We start from the raw sequence: 25,476 nt of genomic DNA, 5'->3' as shown, positions 1-25,476 counted from the left end.
TTTACATGTTTCTGGCGGAAGATTTTATTAAGCTGCATTTTCTCGTTCTCTCATATTGTGTGCAACTGTAATTGAATATTGCGTCATTGGAAGCTTTTCCCCACTAACTTTGTTGCACGTTAATGACGGAGTTGGCTGAATAAAAGCTCACTTTTAATTAGCTTCGTGCATTGGAAATACTCTTCGATGTTTCCAGCGAAGTAAATATTCAAATGATGATATTTTCACGTTATTTTATTGAGATATGAGAGAATGAAAGTATGTTTCCGTGCGTGAAAGATTGAGGGTATGTGCGTGTGAATGTATCTAAGAATATAGTAATTTACTGGTATTTTTTTGTGTGTTATTTACTCGTAATCTTAGACTCTCCTCCTGCGTGTATTAACTGTGACAGTGAAACCACCAGATTCATTGATCAACGTAATATATAAAAGGCAGAAGATATAATGACTATAGGTAGGTAGACAATGCATTCTTTGGGCCCTTAGATCGCAGTATAACATAATGAATCAATTTAAGTAATCAGTTTAGTAATGTAGCGTTAAGATACCGTACTTTCCCGAATCCACGCGATCGGTCAACTCTGGGAATAATATTACGCATTTTGATTAGCAATGCTCGAGGTGCAAATCTCAGACTATATTAATGTTTATCGCTTTTGTATCTAATAACGTAAGAATACGCGGTAGAGTTCATGAATATCGCAGTGAATTGAATGAAACTTCACCGAGAATTTACCGTGCATTTCTCCGCTGAGAATTTCACCGCCCCGATCGAAATCTCTGAAGCACTAACGCAAAGGTTCGACTTACGTAAATTTCGACTTACGCAGAGTCTGCCGGAACGCATCTCTTACGTAACTCGGGGGATGCCTGTAGTCCGTTTCTAAATGCATGACATGTAGGTAAGTACTGCGCCAACGTCAGAGCTACTAACTATTTTGAACGGAGGTTGGTTATGAGAGCGAAATCTAGCGAGGATTGATGCAAGCAGTGGGAGCAAGGAATGAGGGGAGTGGGATTGCAGGAACGCCTTTCGCCCGACCCTCCCACGCCTCTTTTATATTTTTTATCCAGCCTTCATTGTTGGCGCGAGGGATAAGTTAACGGAATGAAAGGGCGTCCATTGTTGTGCAGCGTGCCTCGCAAGGGCGACTGCTAGATTTCGTAGATGTGTCGGCGGGCAAGAAAGGGTTCCTGTCGGTCCTTGTTGGTTGGCGAGAGCGGGTGAGGAGGAGAAAGGTTTCCTCTCTTTTTGTGTATTCCTTATTTTTTGTTCGGTTTGGCCGGGTAGTGGACGGGTAGCATTAAAAGGAATCCTTGCTCGAGTCCGGGGTGGGGTGAAGGAGAAGAAGTGCCGAGCTTTGCAAGCAGGGTGTGAATGCGTACGCGAAGATTCGAGGCTGGTTGTGAAAGGGGATTTGGCCACTTCCACTCTTGTCTCTCTCTCTCCCCCCCCCCCCTACACAGCCACCTGCGCCTTTTTGTCCTCAACTTTTTTTTTCCTCTTCTTGTGCTACACGTTCACACTTTATTCTGGCTGTTGTTCTTCATTTCGTTCCTTTCCCTGTCTCGACTCATTCTGTTATCTCCTTCCCTTCTTCCCTGCTGCTGCCTTTCAGCATTCGTCTCGTTTTCTTCCTCAGTAGTGGGTGGAAAACTTGGGAGGACGGAGGAGAGAAAAATCTTTACGCTTGGGAAGCTTCTGAAATTCAGAACTTGAATTATTCCTCTTGGCATTTATTTATTTATTATCCAGTTGCCCCGAAAACATCTCAAGTTTGGCCTAATAAGATGGGGAATATGCAAAAATCAATAATGAACGATTACGAACGCCCATGTCCTGGAAATGGGCTACCTGCGGGCTCGGGTGGGATTCGAACCCGCGACCTCAAGTTTGTTCGTCGAGGACTCTACCCCGCCACCATCGTGGCCGATTTTCTGTTTAAATTAATATTTACCGTCATATCATATAGCTAGTGATAAATTTATCGGTAATCATCGAGTCTCAGCCGAACTAGGTTGAGGGTGGAACAATGGTGAGTAACGGCTGGAAATATCATTTTGCTATTGAGGATGGAAGGCCCTATTTTTGGAAGTTATAGCAAAATGAAGGTTGACGAGTTAAGAGACCCTCAAATGTGGTCGATCTAATTTACATGAGCAGTTTCCCTACAGCCAAGCACGCTGAACAAGGGGTACTTGCAGGTTGATTATCTCCTTGTTGCACTGCTGGTGACGGCTGCGGCTATACTTCCGGTCAGGCATTCAAAAATACCACCGAGATATTTATTATTTAGTGAAAATAAATGTCTAAGGACAGAAAAGTAATCTGAATGCGGTCAGTTTAGTTTTTCGGTCCGATGAAGAAGTTACTTTTGCCGTTGATTTTGAGGTAGTTAACCACCTCCCGAATAGCGAAACCCCTCCACCAGTTCATCATATCCGGAAAAAGAAATGTATGATTTTTATTTTATTTTAATATTTTTAAATGTAATTTGTTTATTTTTTTCCAGTATTTTACTTTTCCATTTCTAATCATCCTCCAGCCCGCATCGTTAAATGTCCCTATTTTAATTTGTAAGAAAGATGTGTTCACCTGTATCTCGTAGTGTTTTCCATGCAGGAAACCGGTCTTTTTTATAGTCAGTGGAATTTTACAAAGTTCTATTTTTTTGAAGGACGAAAATCAATTTCCACAAAGCTGAGTCCGAAGTTACTGCAACATTTCAATATTTACTTACTTGGCAAATTTCAGGGCCGAATTTGATGTTTATATTTTCTTAAAACACGCATGAATTAAACAGTTAAAATTGACAGTGATGAGGTTTACTAATTCCTTAATGATACGTGCCATGGTGAAACATTCTTCCAATTTACCGGGTTCTTATTCTTTAGTATTCGGAATCGCGACAGTGCCTGACGCAGTGCCTAATTTTGGGAAATCATTCTCTCTCAGGGAAAATAGATAGGTGCTAAAAATGTCATCGTTTTTTTTCTGTTTGGTGTAAAATTATTCCTCATCGTAACTTCTGTTAAAAGTAAAGAAAAAAATGGAAGTTTTAGGGGCTAATATTGGAAAATCTTACGGATGAAATGTGTGGGTATGGGCACAGATCCTTAAAATTTTAGAAATTAAGCACTAGCCCGACGTGGAAAGGTGCAAAGAAATTCTTGTCCCGGAAACAATACTTTTGATAGGAGAGCATGGGATGGAGAGGAATCGGATTTTGGGACACGGTGACGAAGGCAGGAGAGAGAGAGAGAGATGGAGGGAGGGTGGGAGTCTTGGGGAGTTTCGCTCGGACGTTCACGCTGCCGGGACGATTCCTCCTGACACCACGCCCCTTTCCCCCCACCTCTCTTCCGAGGCAACAACGGGTCGGCCCTGAAGTAGATGGATGGATAAAAGAGAGGGTGAGGCGAAGGACAAGGGAGGGTGTGTTGCCTCCCTGCATCACGCTTGATAGGACGGGAAGGGCTATTCCTGAGGGCGGGGGAGGGGGTGGGTGGAAGTGCTGCCGCGAGTGGCCGACGATGGAGGCAGTGGAGCGGACGGGCGTGGAAGAAATGTGTCGGTGGGTGGAGTGGGGGGATGTAGGAGGGAGATTGCGAGGGGGCGGGTGGAGCGTAATGAGATCTTTTCGGCCATGTACCCCAACAAAGGTGCTCTCTCTCTCTTCTCTCGGGGACGAAATCTGAAACACAATTCCATGTCAAGTATTAATTTAAAGAATCGTGGAGCCGGCTGGTAGGTTGGTACAAATGGAATTCCCATGAGACTTTCGTATTGTATCCACCTGGAAAATTATATTAAAATCTCCCGTCTCGGATGGAAAGAGAGATGATGGCGAAATTTTATTTTGATGAATGAAAAATGTATTTAAAAAATCCTCGTGCGTTTCTCATTTTTTTAAGCGGAAATATCCTCTCTTCGTTCTCAGTAAAACCTTATTATGTAAACAGAAAAATATTGCATTATATAGTCTATATGGATACACAATCTGTGGAATCTTCCCAGCGGCATTCTTCTTTTTCCTTTACGGATGAAATAAGATTTAATATTTGATAAAATGAGGGCTTGGGGGTGGAGTGATTTTTTTCATCCATGGCCTGTGGGCGGTGCTTTGATCTCTCCCCTCTTTTGCCATGAGATTGGCGATTAAGAATATTCATCAAAATTTGGGGTGCTGGCAAGAAAGTTAATTATAATATTCAGAAGACTGATATTGACCCGATCGTGGCGAAGAGATGTGTGTATTACGAACTAGTGTGCCACTCGTGCGTGCGTAATGCAGTATGGCAGGGCCTAACTTCGAAAATCTTTACCGTTTGTATATTAATAAAGTTCTAAGAAGTTCTTTAGTTCTGCAGAATAAATGGTTGTCTGTAGTTTGGTGGGATATAATGTTGAGGAAATGGACTTGCGATTTAAATTTCGTATCTGTTCTTAAAATTGGTACAACCCCGAAAAATTTCTTCATTTATTTTCGTGCGCTGCATCAGTTTCCAAAAAATGTTACCTCGACTTATTTGGTATTTTACGTGCGTCAATAATTTATATTGCCAATGTGTCACTGTGGAGGTATTTTGTCCGAGTTTGTCACTGTATTTTCCTATTTGGGCCTTCGTTTAAACGTTTCTCTTCGATTTCGTGAAATAGTACTAACGCGAGTAAGAAATTATCTTTTTTGTTGATGGGCTCTTGAAATTTTTTTCTCCGATTTCCTTCTTGGTTCTTGAAAAAAATATATTCTCGTGTGTGCTACCTAGTTTGTCTTGCATTTTTGTCTCGTGTAAGTATAGCATCAGGAGAAATTTTAATGCCAAGCTCCATGCGCCATGGGGCTAGAAACGTCAGCGGTTACTCTTAAGGTTTTCCCCTGTTATAGATGATGATCGCGAATGGTTTTCAGCGCGTTCCCTAAATTTTGTGTGTGAGCGAGACCGTACCCCTGAGCAGCAGATTTGATTCCGGCCTCTCCGGGTGCGTGAAGTATAGATAATGCACCACTCATCGTGCCCGCATATGTGATCCAATTTTTACCTGGTTGACACCCGATGGCTCCATGGATGGGCGGACGTGGTCCGGTATAAATGGAATGGGGTTGAACAGCGGAGTCGGACGGGAGAGAGGGTTGTGGCGAGTCCTCCTACGAGAAGGGTGGAAGGGGAAACGCACTCCCAGGGGTCCGGAGGAAGAAAATAATGCTACGCGTGGAAAGGGTGAGATGTCGTATTGAGGGACTGACGAGGGAGAGATAAAGCACATGGCCACGCACGTAAACGTTATGTACAGGCGACGAGGTTTGGGTCGGAGGAGGGCGTTTATCCGAAGGTGGGTGGGGGCATGCACGGGAGAGCGTTTTCGTCGGGAGCGTGAATTGGAAAGGGCGGGCGGCAGGCAGAGAGAGAAGGACAGTCTCCGCCCTTTGAAGGAGCGGGGGAGATACGGAGCGAGTAGTGGACACGTAGAGAAGGCAGGGGTAGGGTGTGGGTCCTCTTTGGCCGGCCTGCCATGCCGGCTAGCTGGCTTTGCGCTTCATTTGAGGCTCCTCCAGGCAAGGGGATGGGATACTAATTAGTATCACTCGAGGGGACGCTCTTTTTTGGTTGCGGAGGACGTGGGGATAGTTGGTTAGAGAGGGAAAATTTTCAATGGCTTTGCGAACTAGTGGTGTGCGCCTCTGACACCGTGAACTAGTCCATATAGCGACGCTGGGGCCTTGTCTGTTGAAAATTAGATCGTGAATCTACTAAAATACTTTCAGTATTAAGATCTACACTCGCCCTTTAATCTTAGTTTTGTCCTTATTGACACTTGGTACTTGATTTCAATGATAATTCTTTAATTCCCATGGTGGAGACCATTGGCTTGGACGCCAGGGCTCGGCACGAATTAATGCTCTCACACGCCGCCACCGAATTACTACCATGGGCGCACACGTCTCATAAAAACTGAGGATGAGAATGCTACACTATGTAAATGATAACGTTGAACAAGCGTTACTGTGAGAGGTGGCACTGAGACAAATGAGTCATGACCTTATACGTTGAATGTATCAATGTCAATATTTTGCTCTTTAATTTTTATCCTATTGAATTTTGAAACATTTTGCAAATCAAAAAATTTGTATGGGCTCTTGGGATATTTTTGCTTTGATGTCAACCATTGATGTTTCTCTTTTTTTCTTCGGCTTCTACAAACATATAGTTGTAATGCCCCATTCATTATTTATCTCAAAATTTTTCGGAGTTGAAAAGATCAAAGCTGCGATTGGAGTCTCAACGTGTATCAACCGAGTTGTTTGTATATCGGCGCGTATAACGAGCAAATATTTCTGAATATTTATCTTCTTTGCTTGCATCTACGGTGTTCTGTATCAGTGAGTAATTCGTCAAAATACAAGAAATGGTTTTTATTGTATTCATTTACTTTTCCTTTAATTATTCATGTCTGATTAATCTTCGCCTTCATTCATCTGTGAGACTGAAAACGATTTTGACATCAAATATTTGTAATTTTCAATGAATAATTTTCTCGACTTGGGGAATCGAGCCCTCTATATTTGCTAAGTTGTCTCCAATGGGTTTTCTTGTTTTTTTTTTTCATTAGCCTTCTCTACGAACCATCGATTACATCATTAAACTGAATTACAAGACCGAAACTCACGCGCTTTATAACTCGCAAAATACCTGGCTTCATCTCTTAGTATTAATGTAATGAGCATTCGAAACTTAGAAAAGTATTAAGTAAATATGGTTCAATTAATTTTGAATAAGCAATTTTAAAAATTAATATTTCTTCTAATTCACATAAATCCTTAATTAATGACGGCGCAGAAATTATGTCTACTTGATTTTTAGTCCTTAATTACGAAAAGGCACCCTGAAGAACCAATTACTCTTAAAATCCATTTATACATTTTTTACTGTGAATTTAAGAAACACATTTTAACAGTTGTGTTCGCGGTTGTAACGTTTAAATAACCTCTTTTGGAGGATTCTCGTGCGAAGCACCTACTTTGGTAATGTCTCTGAAAAGTCATTTTATTACATCTTAATTATAGTACTTCTTTTGTTAATTTTTATATGCATTCATTCATTTCAAATTACGTTTTTCATGTCATTTCAACTGTATATTCCATAATGCATTTCAATTTATAGGAAAGGAGCTGTGATGAATATTGTTAAATGCTCGAAAATCTGGGGCGTTTCTTTCTTTTTGCAGTTGTTATCCGCATGACCTCAGTTTTATTAAATTGTAACTGTGCATGAGATCCAGGATTTCGTTTAATTTTTAAGTTTAGATAACTAGTCATGTTGTATCTGTTGCGCCATTCGATTATTGCGGAAGGTATATGGAAAAATGAGCTATGTTGAGCCGTATGATAGTCCTGTGGCTAAGGGACGCTAATTTAATAAACTTAATTATTCATTGGGTGGCCAATGAAGTAGGTAAAGAGGTAGTAAATGTACTGCACAACGATGAATCTAAATCGGATTTAGATTCATCCCTGAGGAATTTAACGTTTTGGAAACCTTCGGTGCGATGCAACGTGTTCATTTTCGTCGTGGCTGAAATTCGTGTCCCGGTGAACGACCTCATTGAAACTTGGCTTGAAGGAAATTCCTAGTAAGAACAAGGCTTTCAAAACATATGGAAATTTGGCGTGACAATCCTCAATGCTATAATATGTAGTTCTGTGTGCGCCCCGCATCCACCTGCAAAATCCCCTTAAAAAACTCTCCACCAATTCTCCGTCGTCGTGCTCATTTGAAAAAATGGTTTATGTGCGGTCCATTTTCACGGAAAATTTATCTCCCGCGAGTGAGGTTGACGGACGAAGCGGACTTAATGATCCTCGGGAAAAATGAAATAAAAAGTCAGATGGGTTTTTAGCGTGTAATGAAATTGTAGCGAGAAGTGAGGAAATGGGGAATGCCGGGACATTTTGCCGCCGGGCGAAAAGGACGAGCAAGGTGGAGAGAGAGGGAATGAAGGCGCACTGGGAGGGAATAATGTTAGTGGTAAATGCGGGGGAGGATGGCACTTCGGTAGTAGATGAGACGAGGGAGAGGAGAGGGCGGGATGCTTTGTGGTGACAAGGAGGGCTGGGGGAGCGAAAGGTGGGATGAGTGGGATATAAGAGTATTAGCATTATTCCAGCCGAGAGGGGTGAGGTTGTTTTTGATGCTGGCCGGAATGTTTTGAGGCAAGAGTAATGGGTTGGTGGTTGAGGCGCGGTATTAGGAGTAAAAGAGGTGGGTGTGCCTTGTTTTGATAGGGAAGAGAATGGGGAAGGAAACTATTATAAGGGTCTTTCTAGTTTGGGGGATGGAATTGGATTTTTCTCCCTTGGCTATGACACTCTTAAGCCCTTTCAAGTTCGTGCGTACTATTCCTACTATGACGACGTATTGAAATTATTATCAGTGAAAATCGAAAAAGAAAGGCCATGGAATTTTCTAGCTCAGATAGTAGAGCTTTTATAGATACTGGCTTTGCAAGTCATCCAGTCTTACTGTGGTATTTTCATTACTATTAAGCCCTAATATACTCGTAGAGGTGCTCGTACACTGTCCTACCGCTGCCATAGCCCGCGGTATTTCCTGGCTGTTTAGTGTTGAAGTAGCTCCACCCGCATTCCGTCTCGGGTTTCTTACAAATGCATGCCTTATTCATAAGTGGACCACCTACCAACCATCCGTCATTTTCCAGTTCAAATCTGTAATTTTAATCAGGAGGCGGAGGGTTGTGAGCATCCCTCCACCCTTGGCCGACAGCTGGAACGGTTTGACGGCGCGTGCCGGAGCGTGATCTCCCCTTTACCGTATTGCATTTAAGGTTCCGAATAGTGAACATTAGACCACACCCAACTGCAAAACACGTGAAAATTAACTGTAGACAACATTTTTATTGCTTTCGCTTTACTGAACATGGGCAGCTAGATTTTTAGTGCATTATTCCGTGTGAATTGACGCCTTAGTATGCGTACGTAAATCAGAGGAGCAAAAATGCTGCCACCAGAATTTTCTTAAGGCTATTTTAATCTATTGATTTATTTAGCCAGCCTCCATGTTTAAAGCAAGCGCTTTTTTTTATTAATATTTCTCGGGCTTCCGACCGGGTCAGGATCTCCATTTCTGCCGACGCTTCAATGAAATACTTTTCCACCGTCCTCTGGGTTGATTGATAACTGAGGAACGATGGAAAAATATTCCTTTGAAACGTCGACACGTTGGAATCCCAATATTGATTCATGGCATCAATTCGCCGTGAAAACATCAGACCCATATTCAAGGGTTCGCTGTCTTATCATTTGTCTGTTCGTAAATCGTATTTCTCTATAATTTACAAAAGAAGCTTCCAGTTGCGCTACTTAGACAACTAGATACCAGCATCTCTAGCCGTATAGTAACTCCTCCATGTTCTCTAGGCCGTTGCCTGAAAAAAAAATCCGCGAGGAATTACATCTCTGGGGGGAGGTACACTTCAAGGGGGGTTCAGTAGAATTGCTACGTTGAAAACTGTATCTCCCAAGCATATTGGGGGTGGGGAGGTTTGACCCCTAGATAACACCGTTTGCTACAGCGTTGCATTTCCCTCCATCGTAGTGAGTTTACAATAGTAGTGTTTCCGGACTTGAGGGGAAAAATAGTGGTGAGAGTATTTTGGATGTAGGCATAGGGCGTAGGAGAGAGTTAGCAGGTGGGAGGGTGTACTGCGAGTTTCAAGGATGGTTGATCGTGAGAGCCCATGGGGATAGATGAGGAAGAGCAGCGGGAGGTGTGAGTGTTGAGCGATGACCCTCACTCTCCCGAAGGAATGAATGCCTCCGGGGCCTCGCGTGGTTGAAGTGTGGCAGGATAGATACATCGGTAGGTTTGGCATGGGGATGCGAGCGAGCCGCGTGTATACGGGACGTTGCGGCAATGGGAAGGGTAGATAGATACAGGTGGGTTGGTTCTGGAAGCGTCGGCGGCTACATGTAATAACGGTGGTATGACTCTGCCCGGCCTTTGGTAGGTTTCCGCGGCGGCCCTGGAGGGAGGGACATAAACAATCCAGGGCCGGCGCTGAGCTCTTCCCGTGTCCCCTGCCCGCTCGTTTCACTGACTGCGTATATATAGTGTGGACCCGTACGTATTGCTCTGGGGGATATTGTTCCCAGAGCTGTGGAGAAAGGGGCGGAGGAGGAGGCGGCATACGAGCGGGGTCTGTGTGCGGGAGCGTTGAGTAGTTCTGGCGGAGGATGAGCCCTCGAGGGGTGAGGGGGTCCGCGAATGGGTTGGAAGGAGGGGAATGATGGTAGATACCCCTCCCCTATTTCCCCTTTCTAGTGCGTTTGTTTTTGCGTCCACCTCTCCACTCCTCCCACGCCTCTTCGTTTTAAAAGGGACACCACTCTCTCCTCCTCCCCCTCCAGTTAGCACTTTCTCTCTCTCTCTCTCTCTCTCTCCTACGTGTCCTCGCTCTTCTCTGGAATTTCTCTCCCTCTCAAATCCTCTTCTCGGGCTCAAATAAAGCCCTTTATTCCCGCAATTTCAGTTACAGAATATAAGTTGAACTCGACAAACAACGAGAAGCGTGTAACATACAATTACGCGAATCCTGGTGTAGGCTAACGCCTCTTCGGAAATATTTGACTCAGGGCTTTGGTTTTGGTGGTTTTGTTACCTCGGTATTTCTACTAGTACGGTGAATAACCTGCAAAACTCCACCTCCTCACTACCGTTAACCAGCATTATTGATCAGTGAAAATAAACGCAGTAGATGTGTACATTACTTTAGAATTTATTTTGTAACTCCTTCATGCATACCCTATTTACACCCTATCTATCTAGTTTTTATTTTCTCTCATTTGAGGTTCATAATTCTTTCACCTTTTAATGTTCCCATGTTTATATCCCTCGGAAGTAAGCTATGCAGTATTTTTGTGCATTTATTCACATAAATTGTTGCCATCATTGCGCATAGTTGTCTAATTTCCGCTTGGGCTCTTATCTTTGCTTTCCACATGTCTAAAAAGTTCTGCCGTTTTCCCATTCTCATCTGTATCCTTTTATTTTTTTTTATTTTGCGACGTGTTTTTACATCCTCCTCTGCAGTGTCATGAAAACAAAGACGTGTCTACCTTTAAACCGAGATATTGGCCCTTGGGTATTATAGCCCTGTGTTACAGGTGTAACAAAACGCCTATATTAACGTTTTGTGACTCTCTGAGCCTTGGCGTAATTGTCACTTCAAGTCGTATAACATTTGGCTGCGGAAATCGTGATTCAGGGGGTACTCAACCGTGTGTTGAAGTAGCGTTTTTCTCTAAATGTCGTTTAGACCTCTCATTTCCTGGTGTCTTAAGTCGCATCCCTTTTTTTGGTAGTTTATGGCGTGTAATTTCAGCCGAATCCGGACTGGGACATGTGGCCCTCGACGACGTGAGAGAAGAATCGTATTCTCTCATGCTTTTTCGGTAGCGGTTATATTGTGCGGGAGTGGCAAAGAAAAATTACATCCCCTATTCCATTTTCCCTGAGTATATCCTGAGGATGGATGGAATATGGAAAAATTCCCCTCAAATGAGGCGGGAAAAACGTTTGTTATATAACTTTTGAAAAATGATGCAGCCAAAAATTTTGGTTCTCATTTTGCGGTTTGACGTGAAACAGCCAATCTTAGTTGTTTACTGCTGTTCCCCGTGAACTCCTGTGGTGGTGGGTGGGAGCAGTTTTGTTTTATCTTACATTCAGCAGTCGTAATTTCAAGCTTCGGGTGGCCCTCGAGATGGCGACACTTAAAAAACTACCTCATAAGCCGTCCTCCGTATCTCTCTCGGCGTGCTGCCCCCCCCCCCCTCTTCTTCCCACCCCCTCTTTCCCCCACCCACCCAACCACCCGCCCTTGCGTGCATGCGCAACCGTTTCCACTCGCTCCTCATTTCATTCGTCTTTTATTGAATCCCACGACCGTCCGTCCCCTCGCCACTTCTTCCTCCTCTCCTCCACTGCGACAAACCACTTTCCTCCTCTCATAGTCACTCACTCGCCACCCCCTGCTCTCCGCATCGCTCTTTTCTTCGTCCTCCTCATACCCGTGCCACCACTCTGCTGTACCTATTCTCTCCCTTCCTAACCCCCCCCCCCACCTCCCACAATGTTGTCCTCGTCATGCATCCTTTATCTGCCAATTTCCTTCGCCAACCGCCCTCGCCCATCGTCCCTCAGCGAGGGGGACCATCTCCTCCCCTCCCTCCTCCGCACTAGCTCCGTAACTCTTCCTCCCGCGTTCCAATGTTCCTTCCTCCGCCACACCGCTCTTAGCCGGACCCCCCTCTTCCGATTCGTCCCCCTGGCTTGTCCCACGGCACAAAATGGAGCGGAACGTGTGTATCAGTGGACGATATTCCAGCAATCTGAAATATGAAACTTGGTGTAGATAGGTCTCCGAATCTGTCAGATGGATTCTCTAGCTTGCTCTTTGGTTTGCCAAAAAATTATTTTTTTTAAATCTCGAGGTATAAACTTATTTTCTGGTACTAAAAATATGAAAAATAAAATCAGCCTGAACATTTCATCGGTCTCAGCGTCAAACGCTAACTAAGCTGTATTAATCGTGAGTTGTATCGCCGCGCGATCCCAGACTTCAATAGTTTTTACTCATTTGGTCAATGTTGTGCGAATGGCTCTTTGCAGCCCATTTGCTGCGAAGAGTTTACAATGTTTTCATGCACAAATCAGTGCAGTTACACGCTATTCTCAAAACCTGTGTTTGATTTCAACCGAAAAGAACGGGTTAATGTGAATTTGACTCCCATTTTTGAGGTTACCAGTTAAGATACTTGAAATGTTTTATTGATAAGTGTTACCGCGAAAAGCCTACGTAGTATGGTTGTGAATATCCATGTTAAAACATCGATATCGGTCGATTACGTATCAAATTACATGCACTTCCATAATCGATGGAAAAATGGCATCGAGCGCCGGGCGTTCTTTCCCGAAAACGGCAACTTTTGACTGATGTAGGAAAGCGGGTATTCAGTATTTGGACCTGCCTTTCCGAAAATTAGATGCACCACACCACTACCTAATGGAACGGATTCGGACAATAGCTCAATTCTTGCCTTAGATTAGCGATTTCTGCTCGCCGAAACAGGCCGTTCGCCCCTCGTGTGCGGCGGGTCAATAACCCAGCCCGACGTGATGAGATGCTTTCTTTCGGGAGGGGCGTGCGCGAGAGCATGTGTGGACAAAAAAATAAAACAACATTACGAGGACGGGGTGAAGAAAGACATGCTGGGTGGCGCGGCGTGGGGGAATGGAGATGGAGCTACCGCTGTTTCCTCCTCGGGAAAGAGAGAGAGAGAAAAAAAAAGGAAGATCGCTAAGAGGCGCCGGGACCACTATGCAACACTCTTGTCGTCCTCCGAGGATGTCCGCCCCACTCGCCACACGGCCAGCGTCCACGTAGTCTGCCTCGCTCAAGTTCTCTCGCAACCCTTCCTTGCTCCGTCTACTCTCCGAGTGAATCGTTTCCTCAATCTTAACGCACGTGGGCCTGCGGGGGGTTCAAAATGAATGCCTTTCGTGTATGCCATTGAAATAAAGTTTACCCATGAAAGACGTCATTCATCCAGGTTTAAAATCAAAATTAGAGTTCATTGAATGTGTGTTATCCGGTCTTAATTTAACGCTTTTTCAGCTATTTAATTTCGTCGTTGTGCGATTTTAATGTACTACCCAACTTGAGTTAATTTTTGGTTACAGAAACTTGCATTTGCTACTTACTCTGTAAGTCGTCCGGTAAAGATCCCATTTTTATTGTCTTCATGATTTCTTTGGTAAAGCGAAAATGATAACTTTTTTTTGGCAAAATGGCCTTCATACTTTATCAGCAATCAACATGCATCTTTCGTTTATGCAAGTATCACTATTTAAACATGTAAATAAATGCTATTATTTTAATGCATTTCCAGATACTTGGAAAGACTTTTTTGTCCATCAGTCGTTGAGATACAATTTGAAGAGTATATTTGGAAACTTTCATGAGAATTTAATGAGCTTCATTCTTCAGACAAACCTCCTTACGAGGTATTACCGCTCCCATTCGGCTGGTCTTTTTTCGTAGCCATCTCACACTTCGAGAATTTGTATTTTTGGTTGTCCAATGCCTTTACTCGGGTCTGGAACCCAGGACCTCTCGCTCGGGAACGCTCTTCCCTCTAGGCTCTCTAGTATGAAAGTATTACCTCAGTATTTTCTCAGAAGAAAAATATTGTATTGGAGATGTGCCTGAGATAGATCCTGCTAAATTGACAAGAGTCTGCTCTATATGCAGTGAAACCTCTCACTAACGGTCCTTGAAAATGTGTACGTAAGTGTCCGTAAGTTGGAGGTAATCAGAAGAAAACGCCATTTTTACGCTTTATTTTACTCTATAAGTATTATAGTGTATGAATTGAAGACAACTGAATGAAATCCCTTTACTTCAAATACCTCGTCGGAATAGTTAAAAATGATTTGGAAATAAAAAAATAACGTAATGCATTAATGGAGATGGTGTTCGTAAAAGAGAAATATTGTGCCTAAAAAGTGTCCGTGTCCGTAAGTTAGTGTGTCCATGTACAAGAGCTTCAATCCTTATAATGTATGTCCTTCTGCCGGGGAATTGAATTCTGTCCTTAAGTCAGAGGTGTCCGTGAACAGAATTTTCACTGTGTCCAGAAAACTTCAATATGGGAGCTTAAGTTTCAAACTAGCAATGCGTCACGAAACGAGACAAAATACGACTGCTCGAGATGGGTCCTCTTAAGGAAGGGGATTCTCCTCTCGATCTCGCGCTCCTCGGCCCTCGTGCGTGTGTTTGTCTTTGATGGGCCAGAGGAAGTCGTGTTTTCCTCGTCTTTTTCTCCCCTAACTCCTGTGGGAACGAGGCTGAGCCGTTTGTGCCAGTGGGTGTGTGGAGAGTTTGCGGGCTGGACCCGGGGGGTTTCTGTTGGCTCGAGTGTGCTTGGTGGAAGTTTAAGAAGGCGACTCGAGTGGCGTGGATTTTGCGGAATTATTGATGCGAGACCAAGTGCTTCTGCGGGCTGAGTGAGTGGCGTGTTTTTCTTTTGGCGCGTGAAATACGGGTGGAGAAGTGCGAGTATCCCATGTCGCCCGCACGTTAATAATGGAACGAGGCTCTGTTTCGCTCTAGCTGAGCTTTATTGCTTCTCTCTCTATTTCTCTTTTTCATTTCACTCGCGCTTTCTTGACAGTCCTCAATTCTACGCTCATGTGTTCCGTCGTCGTCGTGGAGAGTGGAAAGCGAAAGTTTGAGTGGCTCTTAAGATGACTTTCCTCTGTTACCCTTGACTCTCTGTCTCTCTCTCTCTCTCTGGCGGTTTCGAGCATTTGGCTTTATTTAACCCCTTTACCCGTGTATGTTCACATCGCTCCTGCGATGGGTCCATGATTTTTCCCTTAACCGGTGTTTACGGTGTCGGCGGATGGAGAGGTTTTTTGTGTCCTCACAAGCCATCCATTCTGCCCTACGCCAGGCGTAACTTGGCTCGGAGAGGTTCTTGTCTGTATAACATCCCTTGCTAGCATAACCCTGAATTGGTGTGTCTGTAAGTCTTCTCTAATGTTAGAATGACTTTATCCTTGCAAAAGGCCTAATTGGTCTAATTTTTTTAGGAAGTCGATGAGGAAGAAGATTTCGGATTCCTTACCAATGTCAGCCAATAGTAAGATAACAGATTCAGTTCTTGGTGTAGCTTCATTCGTAGATGACTATGGTGTAGTTACTGTTTAATAAATATAACAGGGTAATCTAAAAACTGAACTAAAAAAATCTTTTAAATTGGTAGTCTTGAAACGGTCTTTACAAGGTAAATGAGTTATGAATTTTATTTTGAGCTCTTCAAATGTTTTCGATGCTTTAGTTTTTGTGGAAACTTTTAAATAAGTAGCCCATCCCATTTGAACTAATGATGTAAATTCCTTTCATGGATCCACCGATAGCGTTAACCTAGCGTTTAGTATTTATCGCTTTGGGTACGATGTGGATAGATAAATTCAAGAACCTTAATCGCTTTACACCCTTCCAACTTTTAACAATAAGCACAATAAAACTTTATTTTCGGCCGCATTTTAAATTCCGTTTTGATGCAATGGTTTCGTGACATTTTATCCCTCGGCGCAGAGATAAAAATCTCATAAAATCGCGTCAAAATTCGTGTGCTCTGCTCCCGAATGCCATCGATTTGGGGGAAAAAAGGAAGGTGGAATGTTTAACGGAATGTTGCCCGTATTTTTTGTGAGCATAAATTTCCTTGTTAATTCTGTGCCCCGAAACTCCTTCACCCAGTGGTATCGAACGCTGCATGAGTCTCTGCGGAACTGGCAAGGGTATTTCCCTGTATCCCTATATCCGTGCCTTTGCGTCAATGTTTCTGCCACGAATGCCGTCTTGACTTCCTTTCTCCCTTACCTACCACTAGTAATCCATTAGGATAAAAGTTAGCACTTGGCATATGTAGCCTAATCAATCTCCCATTATTCTGATGTTAAAATCTTCAAAACTGATGTGTAATCACAGACTGAAATAAACTTATTTAGTAGCGTTTACTTCACCTTCCTTTGAATACTTAATTAAGGACTGACTCTCTTTAATGGATATTAAAGGTTTTCTGAGACGTCAAAAGTACTTCCACGTTCAATTATTCGATGCTGGCTTGGATCTTCCTAAGGTGTGTCTTTGCGGCCACATGCATAGCTGAGGAATGGTTTATGCGTTGAATTAGGTAGTTCACGCAGGTACAAAATCGCAATTCATTGGAGTGATTCGGTATGTCGAAGTTAAAGATAAGTTTCAACGAAATAAATCCCCCTAATACTGCTACTATCTCATAAGTGTAAAATTTTGAAGGCGAAAGTTGCTGCCCACTTTATCGGAGTTGGTGACGTCATTAGAGTTCTGGGTCATAATCTGGTTCGTGGGTGACCGCTTATTGTGAGAAGGAATCGCTCACAAGAGTGAAAACAGTGTCGAACCACGCGAGACCGATGCGAGGTGGAGAGGAGTACCTGAGAATCAGTGACCCGCTCGTCAGGATTTCATGGCGTAGTCAAATAATCTGCAAAAGGGTTAAAGCAGTCGAAATTTCGTTGTTTTTTGCGTGGTTCGTCCTTTTTTTCACTCTTATGAGCGATTATTTCTCCTAATAAGAGGTCACCCACGAACTAGATGACGACCCAGAACTGTAATGACGTCACCAACTCCGGAAAAGTGGGCTAAAACTTTTTCGCCTTCATAAAATTTTAAACTGGAGAAGTAGGCTACGGATTGAAAAACAGAAAAACGCTAGTATCTCTATATTTATCAAACCATTTCACAATCGAAAATAAAAGTAAATTATTGGACGAGACCACTGTGGAGGTGTTATTTGGTTTTGAGTGCCAAACGGTGCAGTGGCCAGCCTTGGGCCTCACCCCTCCCTTATGTACCTCGTAATGCTCTCAAGTCCCTTCATGCCGCCTCCGTATCCGCCCCTTCCTTCGACTTGTCAACCACCACGCGACAGTGTTCCTCGTCCGCTCCTCGCGTCTCCATTTGCATGCATTATGCACCCAGAGCACTCCGAGCAGGGGCGCGGATTTCCTCCCCCTTGGCCTCGCCAACCTTCTTCAACCCCCTCGCCAATACCCTTTCGTCGCTCCCCATTCATCCCCTCCCTCCTTGGTCCTCCCGGCTGCAACCCTCTCGGTCGCCGACGCCGTTTCCTACACCTGGGATATATCCTCCGTATGGACGTTGCATGGGTCCTGTTTTATTTTCTTCGCAATTGTGTGTGTGCAACTCTGTCGTCGCTCTCGCGGGCGTAAACTGCGCGGCTGTCGTTTGTAATTGAAAGGGATCGGAACAAGGGCCTTTTGAAACCCTTTGGACCGTGTTTCGCCCAAGCCATCGGCCGTGGAGGGGATAGGGGTTGGTACATACACACAACTGCCCGCCACCGCCGGAGTGATCTCCTCCCCGTATCTCCTCGTGCAATTACTCGTCGGTTATCGCGAGCTTTCGGCGATCAATCGGCCGCATGAGAGAGATAGGCCCTTCCCCTTTTCTGCTTCCCGTTTTGTGGGATATCAACATCTCTTCTCATAGCACGTATGTGGTCCGATGCTGTAATAAAATGAATGCGGGCATGAGCCGGTTGCATATTTTTTTTAAACAAAATACAGTCCATAATTCTCCTTGTGGTTTTCGTGGGAATCCCAGCCATTAGCGGTGTTTGTATGGTCGTGGAAATAGTTTTTTTTTCCTGCTTCCACTCCATTTCAACGCATTCCGAAAATCTCTTGTTATTTTATTGCGTGCGGAATTCTGTATTCCATTGTTTACCGCCGACGGATCGTGGTGGTGTTTTTGCTTATTCCGATTTAATTTCTCCCCTGTGGAATTGCAGTAGTACATTCGAGATAAATGCATTAACTTGTCTACTACGAATTATTGCCTACGTATTGACTCGCCGAATAGTAAATACAATTTATTCATTTCTATCTATTTACTGAAAGTAGAGAAGGGTGTAATTGTGCAGAAAATACGGTATAAATGTTGGAATAATATTCGTAGTTTTGTTTCGCTAGATTGAACTTAGAAAATAATTACCCAAAACTTTCCTTCAGGTATGATATTTTACTTCATCTTTGGATATCCAACGATACATTTCATGAGCACCTTTTTGAGAATAGATAAGTTATGGTATCATTCACTCTTAATGTCCTGGATTGAAATTCTTGGTCGCATTATAGAATTTTTTTCTGCATTTTATTTAATGCATTTTACCAATGTTCAACTTTTCTGTGCAGTTTGGTCTCTTTTCTAATCTGCTTGCATATCCTCTCTCTAACCTATAAATTATTTGTAATATTGTGCAATTTTCTTTTACTTTTGGCTATAAATACCCGTGCCAAATGTCATTTTTTTTATTCTAATTGATTTAGGACTATGGGCGCAACTATGGAATCCATAACCTTTACGGAATTGCTTGAAAATGCGATGAAGTGCAAAATTTCCTCAGAGAAAAAAGTCATGCTGCTTGTTCGCACCGGGATACCGTAAAGGTCAGGTCAATGCGCATGTTTCTCTTCTCAAATTTTTGAGATTCGGCGAAATTTCTGATGACGTGCTATAAACATGATATGTCCGTAAATTTTAGTCTCTTCACTTACGAGTGGGTTGACCAGAAAAGTAGTAATTATGGGAGAGATTGAGTTAGCCGAGACAATATTGGTGTTTGAGTAGCACACGTTGAAGACAGTGCGGCCAATTCCCGGGGGGGGGGGGGGGTGGGGGGGGGAGGGTTTATGGAATAGTAGACAAACATAAAATTATTTTTATAGGATACTTAAAATAGCGTATACGGTTAAGTATACATATTTAATATAAACCCTTAAAGGAAAATATAAAAATATTATTATAAAATTGAATTTAGCCTTCTATCTTTCTTTGCAGCGAACCAATGAATTAACTCCTCGGTGTCGATGTCAATTCTGCGGTCCCTCAGGAGGTTCATAAGTCACTCACCTCTCTACTAATTCACAGCACTATTATTTCACACACTGCACCTACAAATTCGCTTAGATATCTATTGACTTGAGTCACATTGGACTACTAGATGTCCCTGCGCCGCTATATAATATCGTCGTGTGAGCACCAAGCGAACATGAAACATTATTTATTTTTTTCATTTCGGGGGGTGGGGGGGATCAATCCCCTTTGATCCCCCCCCCCCTGGCTACGGCCTTGCACGAGTGCTCTCGTTCATATGATGATTCGTTTCATGAAACCGAATAGAACAAAACCAATTCAAATCCCGATCAAAGAGGAAATCTATTTTTCGGAATTGGCATAAGATTTAGTCTTTAGGTTACTTTTCAGAAGTGAATGATCCCTCTAATGGATTTTATGGTTGATAGGTGACTTGGTGAAAAAGGAATCTTCGAAAATCCCGCGTCAATCAAGCCCCGATTGAAAGGACGCAAACAATGTATCCGAAAACCTCCGCCAAGTGTCCAGCACTGGACTGGATGAATTATTCGGCATGTGATTATTCTTGGCTCGAATTTAATTGTGACTTTTCCAAAGTAGAATATTCGCTGAAACGTAATTTCATGCTATCCGTTATTATCTTAATGAATTTCCACATAGCACCTTTGAGTTACTATAATTCATATTGAATCTTTGCTACACGAATATTTTTCCGCTATCAAGGCCCTTCGACTCCAAGAGTGAAAGACCCTTTGGTGTCACGTTGACCTTTATCCGGAAGCTTGTGAACGTTTTAGTTCAGGGTGGAATTCACTTGTTGCTTTTTTTTTATCTCCCAATATCGCTCAATATTGATTCTTCTTGTTCTTGGAGAGGTTCGTTCGTCGAAATTTCCTTGCGTTCCCATGGGAACTATAAGGGTATCTCGCTGATTTAGCGAATCATTATTATATTCTAGTGATTTAAAATTCTGAAAAGTATTTCCTGGTTGATTGTAACTAGATATGCGGTTTTTGTGAGGAAATAAATAGCTTGTGAACGTTTAGAGTTAAATAAGTTTTTAACTGTTTTTAAGGGTGGCTCCTGTATCTTTCATAATTAATTTTTTTTTAAATACCTGTTATTCTAAACCTCGCTTTTACTTTTTTCGTGTTTTCTCTCTTCTGTCTCGCGGAAAATTGAGAACAACCATATAATTCGGAGATCTGATTTTGAGTTTTAATCATTTGCTTGCTGTAAGTTATATTTGGCGTTCATCTCGGCTGCCTCGCTGTGAGGGAATCGTGACTGGAAATGGTTTCTTTTGCGCCATTTTGGGAAATGAATAATAAGTATTCCGGAATTAATTGATCTCTCTGATTCTTATTTTTTATATTTATTCGGAATAAATTTAAGAAAGTTTTCCGGTAGTTTAAATTTGAAATAGGGTAGCGCGGTAGACAAATTTTTAGGGGTCGATATTATGTATTAAGCATGCAACGTGGGGGCTACACACGATACTTTTTGCTATTGTAAGCAATAATCTTTTACCCCAATAAGGTAATCCTTTTCGATGCTTCATTTATTTACTCAGTGGTTACTGTCACCGAAAACGATTAATTTCGTGTTCCGCAAGTGCAGTAGCGAAAAATGGCAAGATGCTTGTTTAATTTCTACTTTCTACGTAAGAGAAAAAATACGTCTCTATTAAGAGGCTAGCGGATAGGAGATAGGATTCGAGAGCTGCGTCAAACCAATCTTAGGATTGTTTACTAATGATGATGACGTTTTATTCAATTATTGCTTAACGGATAAATGTGCGTTACTCGCATTCTAGTTTGAAGCCATCTCTCTCAGTTTTTAATGGCCACCCTCTCACTCTTTTAAGTTATTGGCGCCAGCGTGGTGATCGCGCGGTCATATTTTCCTTTCTTCCAACCTTTCATCCTTTTTGCTATCCTTTTTATCACCCGCGGTTCCCTCTTTTCCTCCCTCGCCCTTCACCTTCCTTCCTGTGTCCCCATATTGCTCTCTCCCTCTTCCTCTCCCCCCCCCCCCCCCGTTGTCTTTCTCATTTCCTTCCGTCTTCCCCTTGCGGCGTCCCACGGTTCCTCTGTAGCTCCTCAGGGCCCTCTCTCTCTCTTTCGCTCCGCTCAGTTAGAAACAAAGGCATCGCTCTCCGAGGCGTCGTGAAATTTCATGAACGGCCATGTTGTGGCGAGGCCCCCTCGTGGTCGTTTGCAGCGCGATGACCGACGTCCCCTTTGACCCGGCCGTAGTGACGGTCGCCTCTACCGACTCCAGCCCACCATACTACTCTATCCACAAAATTGGACGGAAAACTTTGGGAACGGATCAAAGGGGTGGGTGGATAGCCATCAAAGATATAAATGCCGTTAGTTGAAATTGTGATGGTGGAGCCGACATCCGTCGCTTAAGTATCTATTATCTTCCCCGATTACTATCCGCATTCTTCTCGGAAACTTAAAGAGACCCATCTGAAGGAAAAAGCAATGCGGGTAAATTTGATGAATGGACATAACTGGTGTATTTTATCGTATAAAATAAAAATAAAACAGTAAATGGTTGAGAATCGCCAATTCATTTACTGTTGACATATATCCCAAATGTATTCTATTAACCTTTTAAGCAGTAGTTCACTGTTCAAAGAAAGACTAATTGAACGCAAGACTTTAAGTATATGTATATACTAAATACCATCGCGATATGCTTCAGGTTTATTTGTCATTTGGCAATTTTTGCCTATTAGCATTTTGGCATAGGTAGGTTTAAACGTTATTTAGCTATAGCATTAGTTTCTTCAAGTAAATTCTTCTTCGTTGAAGCACCTGGCCACCACTCCATCTACTTACGTGCTACTGTCATTAAAGCCTCTTTAGAGATGGAGGAAGCAACCTGCCGATGTACCCCAGGAGACTTCACCTGTTGTTTCTTCCCTTTGTACTTTTTCCTAGCATGCGAGTATCATCCAAAAGGTTCGAGTGACTAGGGATTGAGTATTTTAGTTGGTATCCTTTTTACGATCGAAGGGCGTTCCATTTATTCCTCCGTCCTTCAGAATGTTCATTAATCGTATGACTCCGAGGGACTGTAATAATTAGTTGAGCGACTCCCTTCTAGTATGTAACTCTTTTCCTAGTATTCTTTCGTCAATAAACAGCCAACTTGCCTTAAGATTATGACTGGTATTTGCTGTCTTTCTATTTCTTAATGAACTAACCGACCCAACAATAGTCGATGTAATGCCAAATATCGTTCAGTTTGTAAATACATGTTGTGCGGGGTCGCCTAACGGTAGGCGTGTATTTCTCCCTCCCTCGGAAGGTTTAAATTTCCCTGGACTCAAGTTTATTTCGGCCACGAAACTCCTCTGTGAATGGTTTATTGGGGGTGATTAAGTTTATCTTAGATTAAGGTAGACGGGTGAGATATGCTGGGATCGATTATTTTTATTATCACCGTGGCTACTAAGCCAGCCGTTCTCGTCAGTTTTGCCCAAAGTTTTTGACGGGGTTATATCTGCGAGACCCATAAGTATACGTCTCCTCGGAGAAATATTACTTCAATATCTTCACCGCTATGGGCTCTTATTATCGTTATTGCTAAAATGCCCGCTCAATTCAATGAAAACTCGTTGTAAATGCTGTGATAATATCGCTTAATGAATGCCGCCTGATCTGAAATTTGAAGAAAACGGAGAACTTTCTCCACGTGAATGTACGTACTATTGTGATTTTAATCGATCAAAGTGGTGATATTTTTTAGCAAAAAGAGATCGTTTTACAAGCTTCTATGAATTCTCTTGAACGGCGGAGAATAGGTTGGTAAGAATACTCTTTGTGGACAGGATAAAGTGGGTTCCAGGAAAAATTATTGCATGGTAATGAGGAGTAGGAAACGCTGGGATCGATTATTTTTATTGTCACCGTGAAACAAGATGTGTGTGGTTCTTTTTTGCTTGGATATTAGTAAATTGAAACGAATATTCTCATTACTATCAAGGAGAATCCCAACCACCTGAGAAAAGAGTTACCCATTTATTACCACAACTGTGTTGAACGGCCTGGACGATTTGGAAATAAGAAGGGTAGATTTATAACAAATTTAGTTTTATTGTGTGTCAAATGTAATCCAGTGAGCGAATCGATTGTATATCCATTCTGGGTTTTAAAACTTGGCTAGACGTGAGAATTATAATTTTTATTGTGATGGTTAAATTTCGTTGTGTTGTTCTCTTAGCTGCTCAGAAATTCGGTTACTGAGATGATGACTTGTTAAGTGTAACAGTTAGCGAACGCTACCGGCAATGAGGGATCCCTTGCAAATTTAGATAAGAGCAATTTTTTTACACAGACAATTACCTCCAATGAGTGTAAAACGTCAAGCTCGTGCGTACGCAGTTTCCCTCGCCCTACGCCTGCAACGCCTCCCGCCACGCCTCTTTTGCGGCGGCTTGCGTGGTAATTCGTAGATACAGAGGAAGTCATTTGACCGTGAAATACCTGTATCCCTGTTGCTGAAACGAGCCCTCTCTTTTTCTGTCGCCCTTAGGTTCTTCAGCGACAGAACCTTCACAACTACCATGAGCGGCTCCACATAGACGAGGAGGAGCTGAGGAGAGGAGGCAGTCTGCGGCACAAAGGGCTGAAAGGCTTCGAGGAGGAAGACGAGGAGTTGTACGAGAAGGAGGTGAGCGTGAAGGAGGGAAGCAGGTGGAGCAGGCCCATCCGGCTCACCAAGGAGGATGAGATGGACGAGTCCAAAGCGGTGGAGGAGGAGGGGGAGAAGAAGGGAGGCGGCAAGAAGGAGTTGCAGCGCGGCAGCCCGCACCACCACCGCACCCGCCAGTGGTCGGCCGAGGTGAACGAGGGCGACCTGCGCGTGGAGGACGCGGACGACGACGAGGACGGCTGCGGGGGGCCGGGGTCGGCAGCGGGCCGCGCGCGGATGACCAACAGCGCGACCCAGACGCCGCAGCAGGAGGGCTCCAATTCGGCCAACACGGCGGCCGCCGCCGCGGGTAACGGGGGCGGCAAGAGTGCTTGTGAGAGTGAGTGCAGTGAGGATGGGAAGATGATCGATCAGGAGGACATGCAGGGTTCCAAGCAGCAAAACTCAGTGGGTTCCTTGTATCATGGTGCGTGGCCTATGGATAGGAGTTTGTGGCACAGTGGTCCCAGTAGCATCGGGGGAGGCAGCATCAATAATGTGAGTAGAAAAGCATTTACTTTACATTTTTCCTACAAAAGTTATGTGAAAAAATAGCATTGAATGGCTACCATGCATAGGCATGATTTGGGGATGGCAACGGGTGGCAGTTGCCATGCCAACATGGTCTTACTCCTGTATTTGAGCTCCTCTCATATTTGTGATTGATAGATTGGCATTTATATACTTACGTCCTCATTAAAGTTGCCTAACAAGGACAATAAGTCCTGTTATACATTTAACAAGGTGGAAAATCTCAAGCATCAGTGCCGTAGTTGATGAAAAATGCTCTCAATTAGGATTGTAATCCATAACCTCCACGTTAGGAAGTGAACACAACTTTTAGGCTGCTGTAGCTACTGACTTTTGGTACCTCTCCGTGCATGAAAAAAAGGAAGGAAGTGGTCTCTGTTGAGGGCCTTTTTGGTAGTAGACCCTAGTTTCTCTGTAGATTCAGATTAATCAATAGAAAAGTAAACAAAAGACTTCATTGTGTGTACTTGACATTTTTGTTTACAACCCCCTCAATCATTGATGGTCACCCCGATTTGATACCAAGAAGTCAATAAAAATTGTTTTCACATTATGCACATGAATAATGTAGTATATACTGCTTAGGCAAGTGGGTACTCCTTTCACTATAACTGCAAGGTGGGAGCCCTCCTAAAGTCAAAGGTAATTCAGAAGTGGGATACCTAGGAATGGGGTCAGGAAGTAGCACATCTTGGAAGTGCC

General features: G+C 43.2%; 1 protein-coding gene across 5 annotated transcripts in view; it reads left to right on the top strand.

Moving 5' to 3' along the window:
- Window positions 1–25,476, top strand: part of LOC124158725 (adenomatous polyposis coli protein-like) — a 389,744-nt gene that overhangs the window by 323,450 nt on the left and 40,818 nt on the right. For all 5 annotated transcript variants that reach the window (XM_046534002.1, XM_046533985.1, XM_046533994.1 and 2 more), the window contains one exon: window positions 24,085–24,741. In XM_046534002.1, coding sequence (XP_046389958.1) covers window positions 24,085–24,741 — 657 coding nt within the window. The remainder of the gene's footprint in view (window positions 1–24,084; window positions 24,742–25,476) is intronic.

This window comes from Ischnura elegans, chromosome 1 (assembly GCF_921293095.1).
Source record: "Ischnura elegans chromosome 1, ioIscEleg1.1, whole genome shotgun sequence".
Taxonomy (NCBI): Eukaryota; Metazoa; Arthropoda; class Insecta; order Odonata; family Coenagrionidae; genus Ischnura; species Ischnura elegans.
This window is presented reverse-complemented; position numbering and strand designations above follow the sequence as displayed.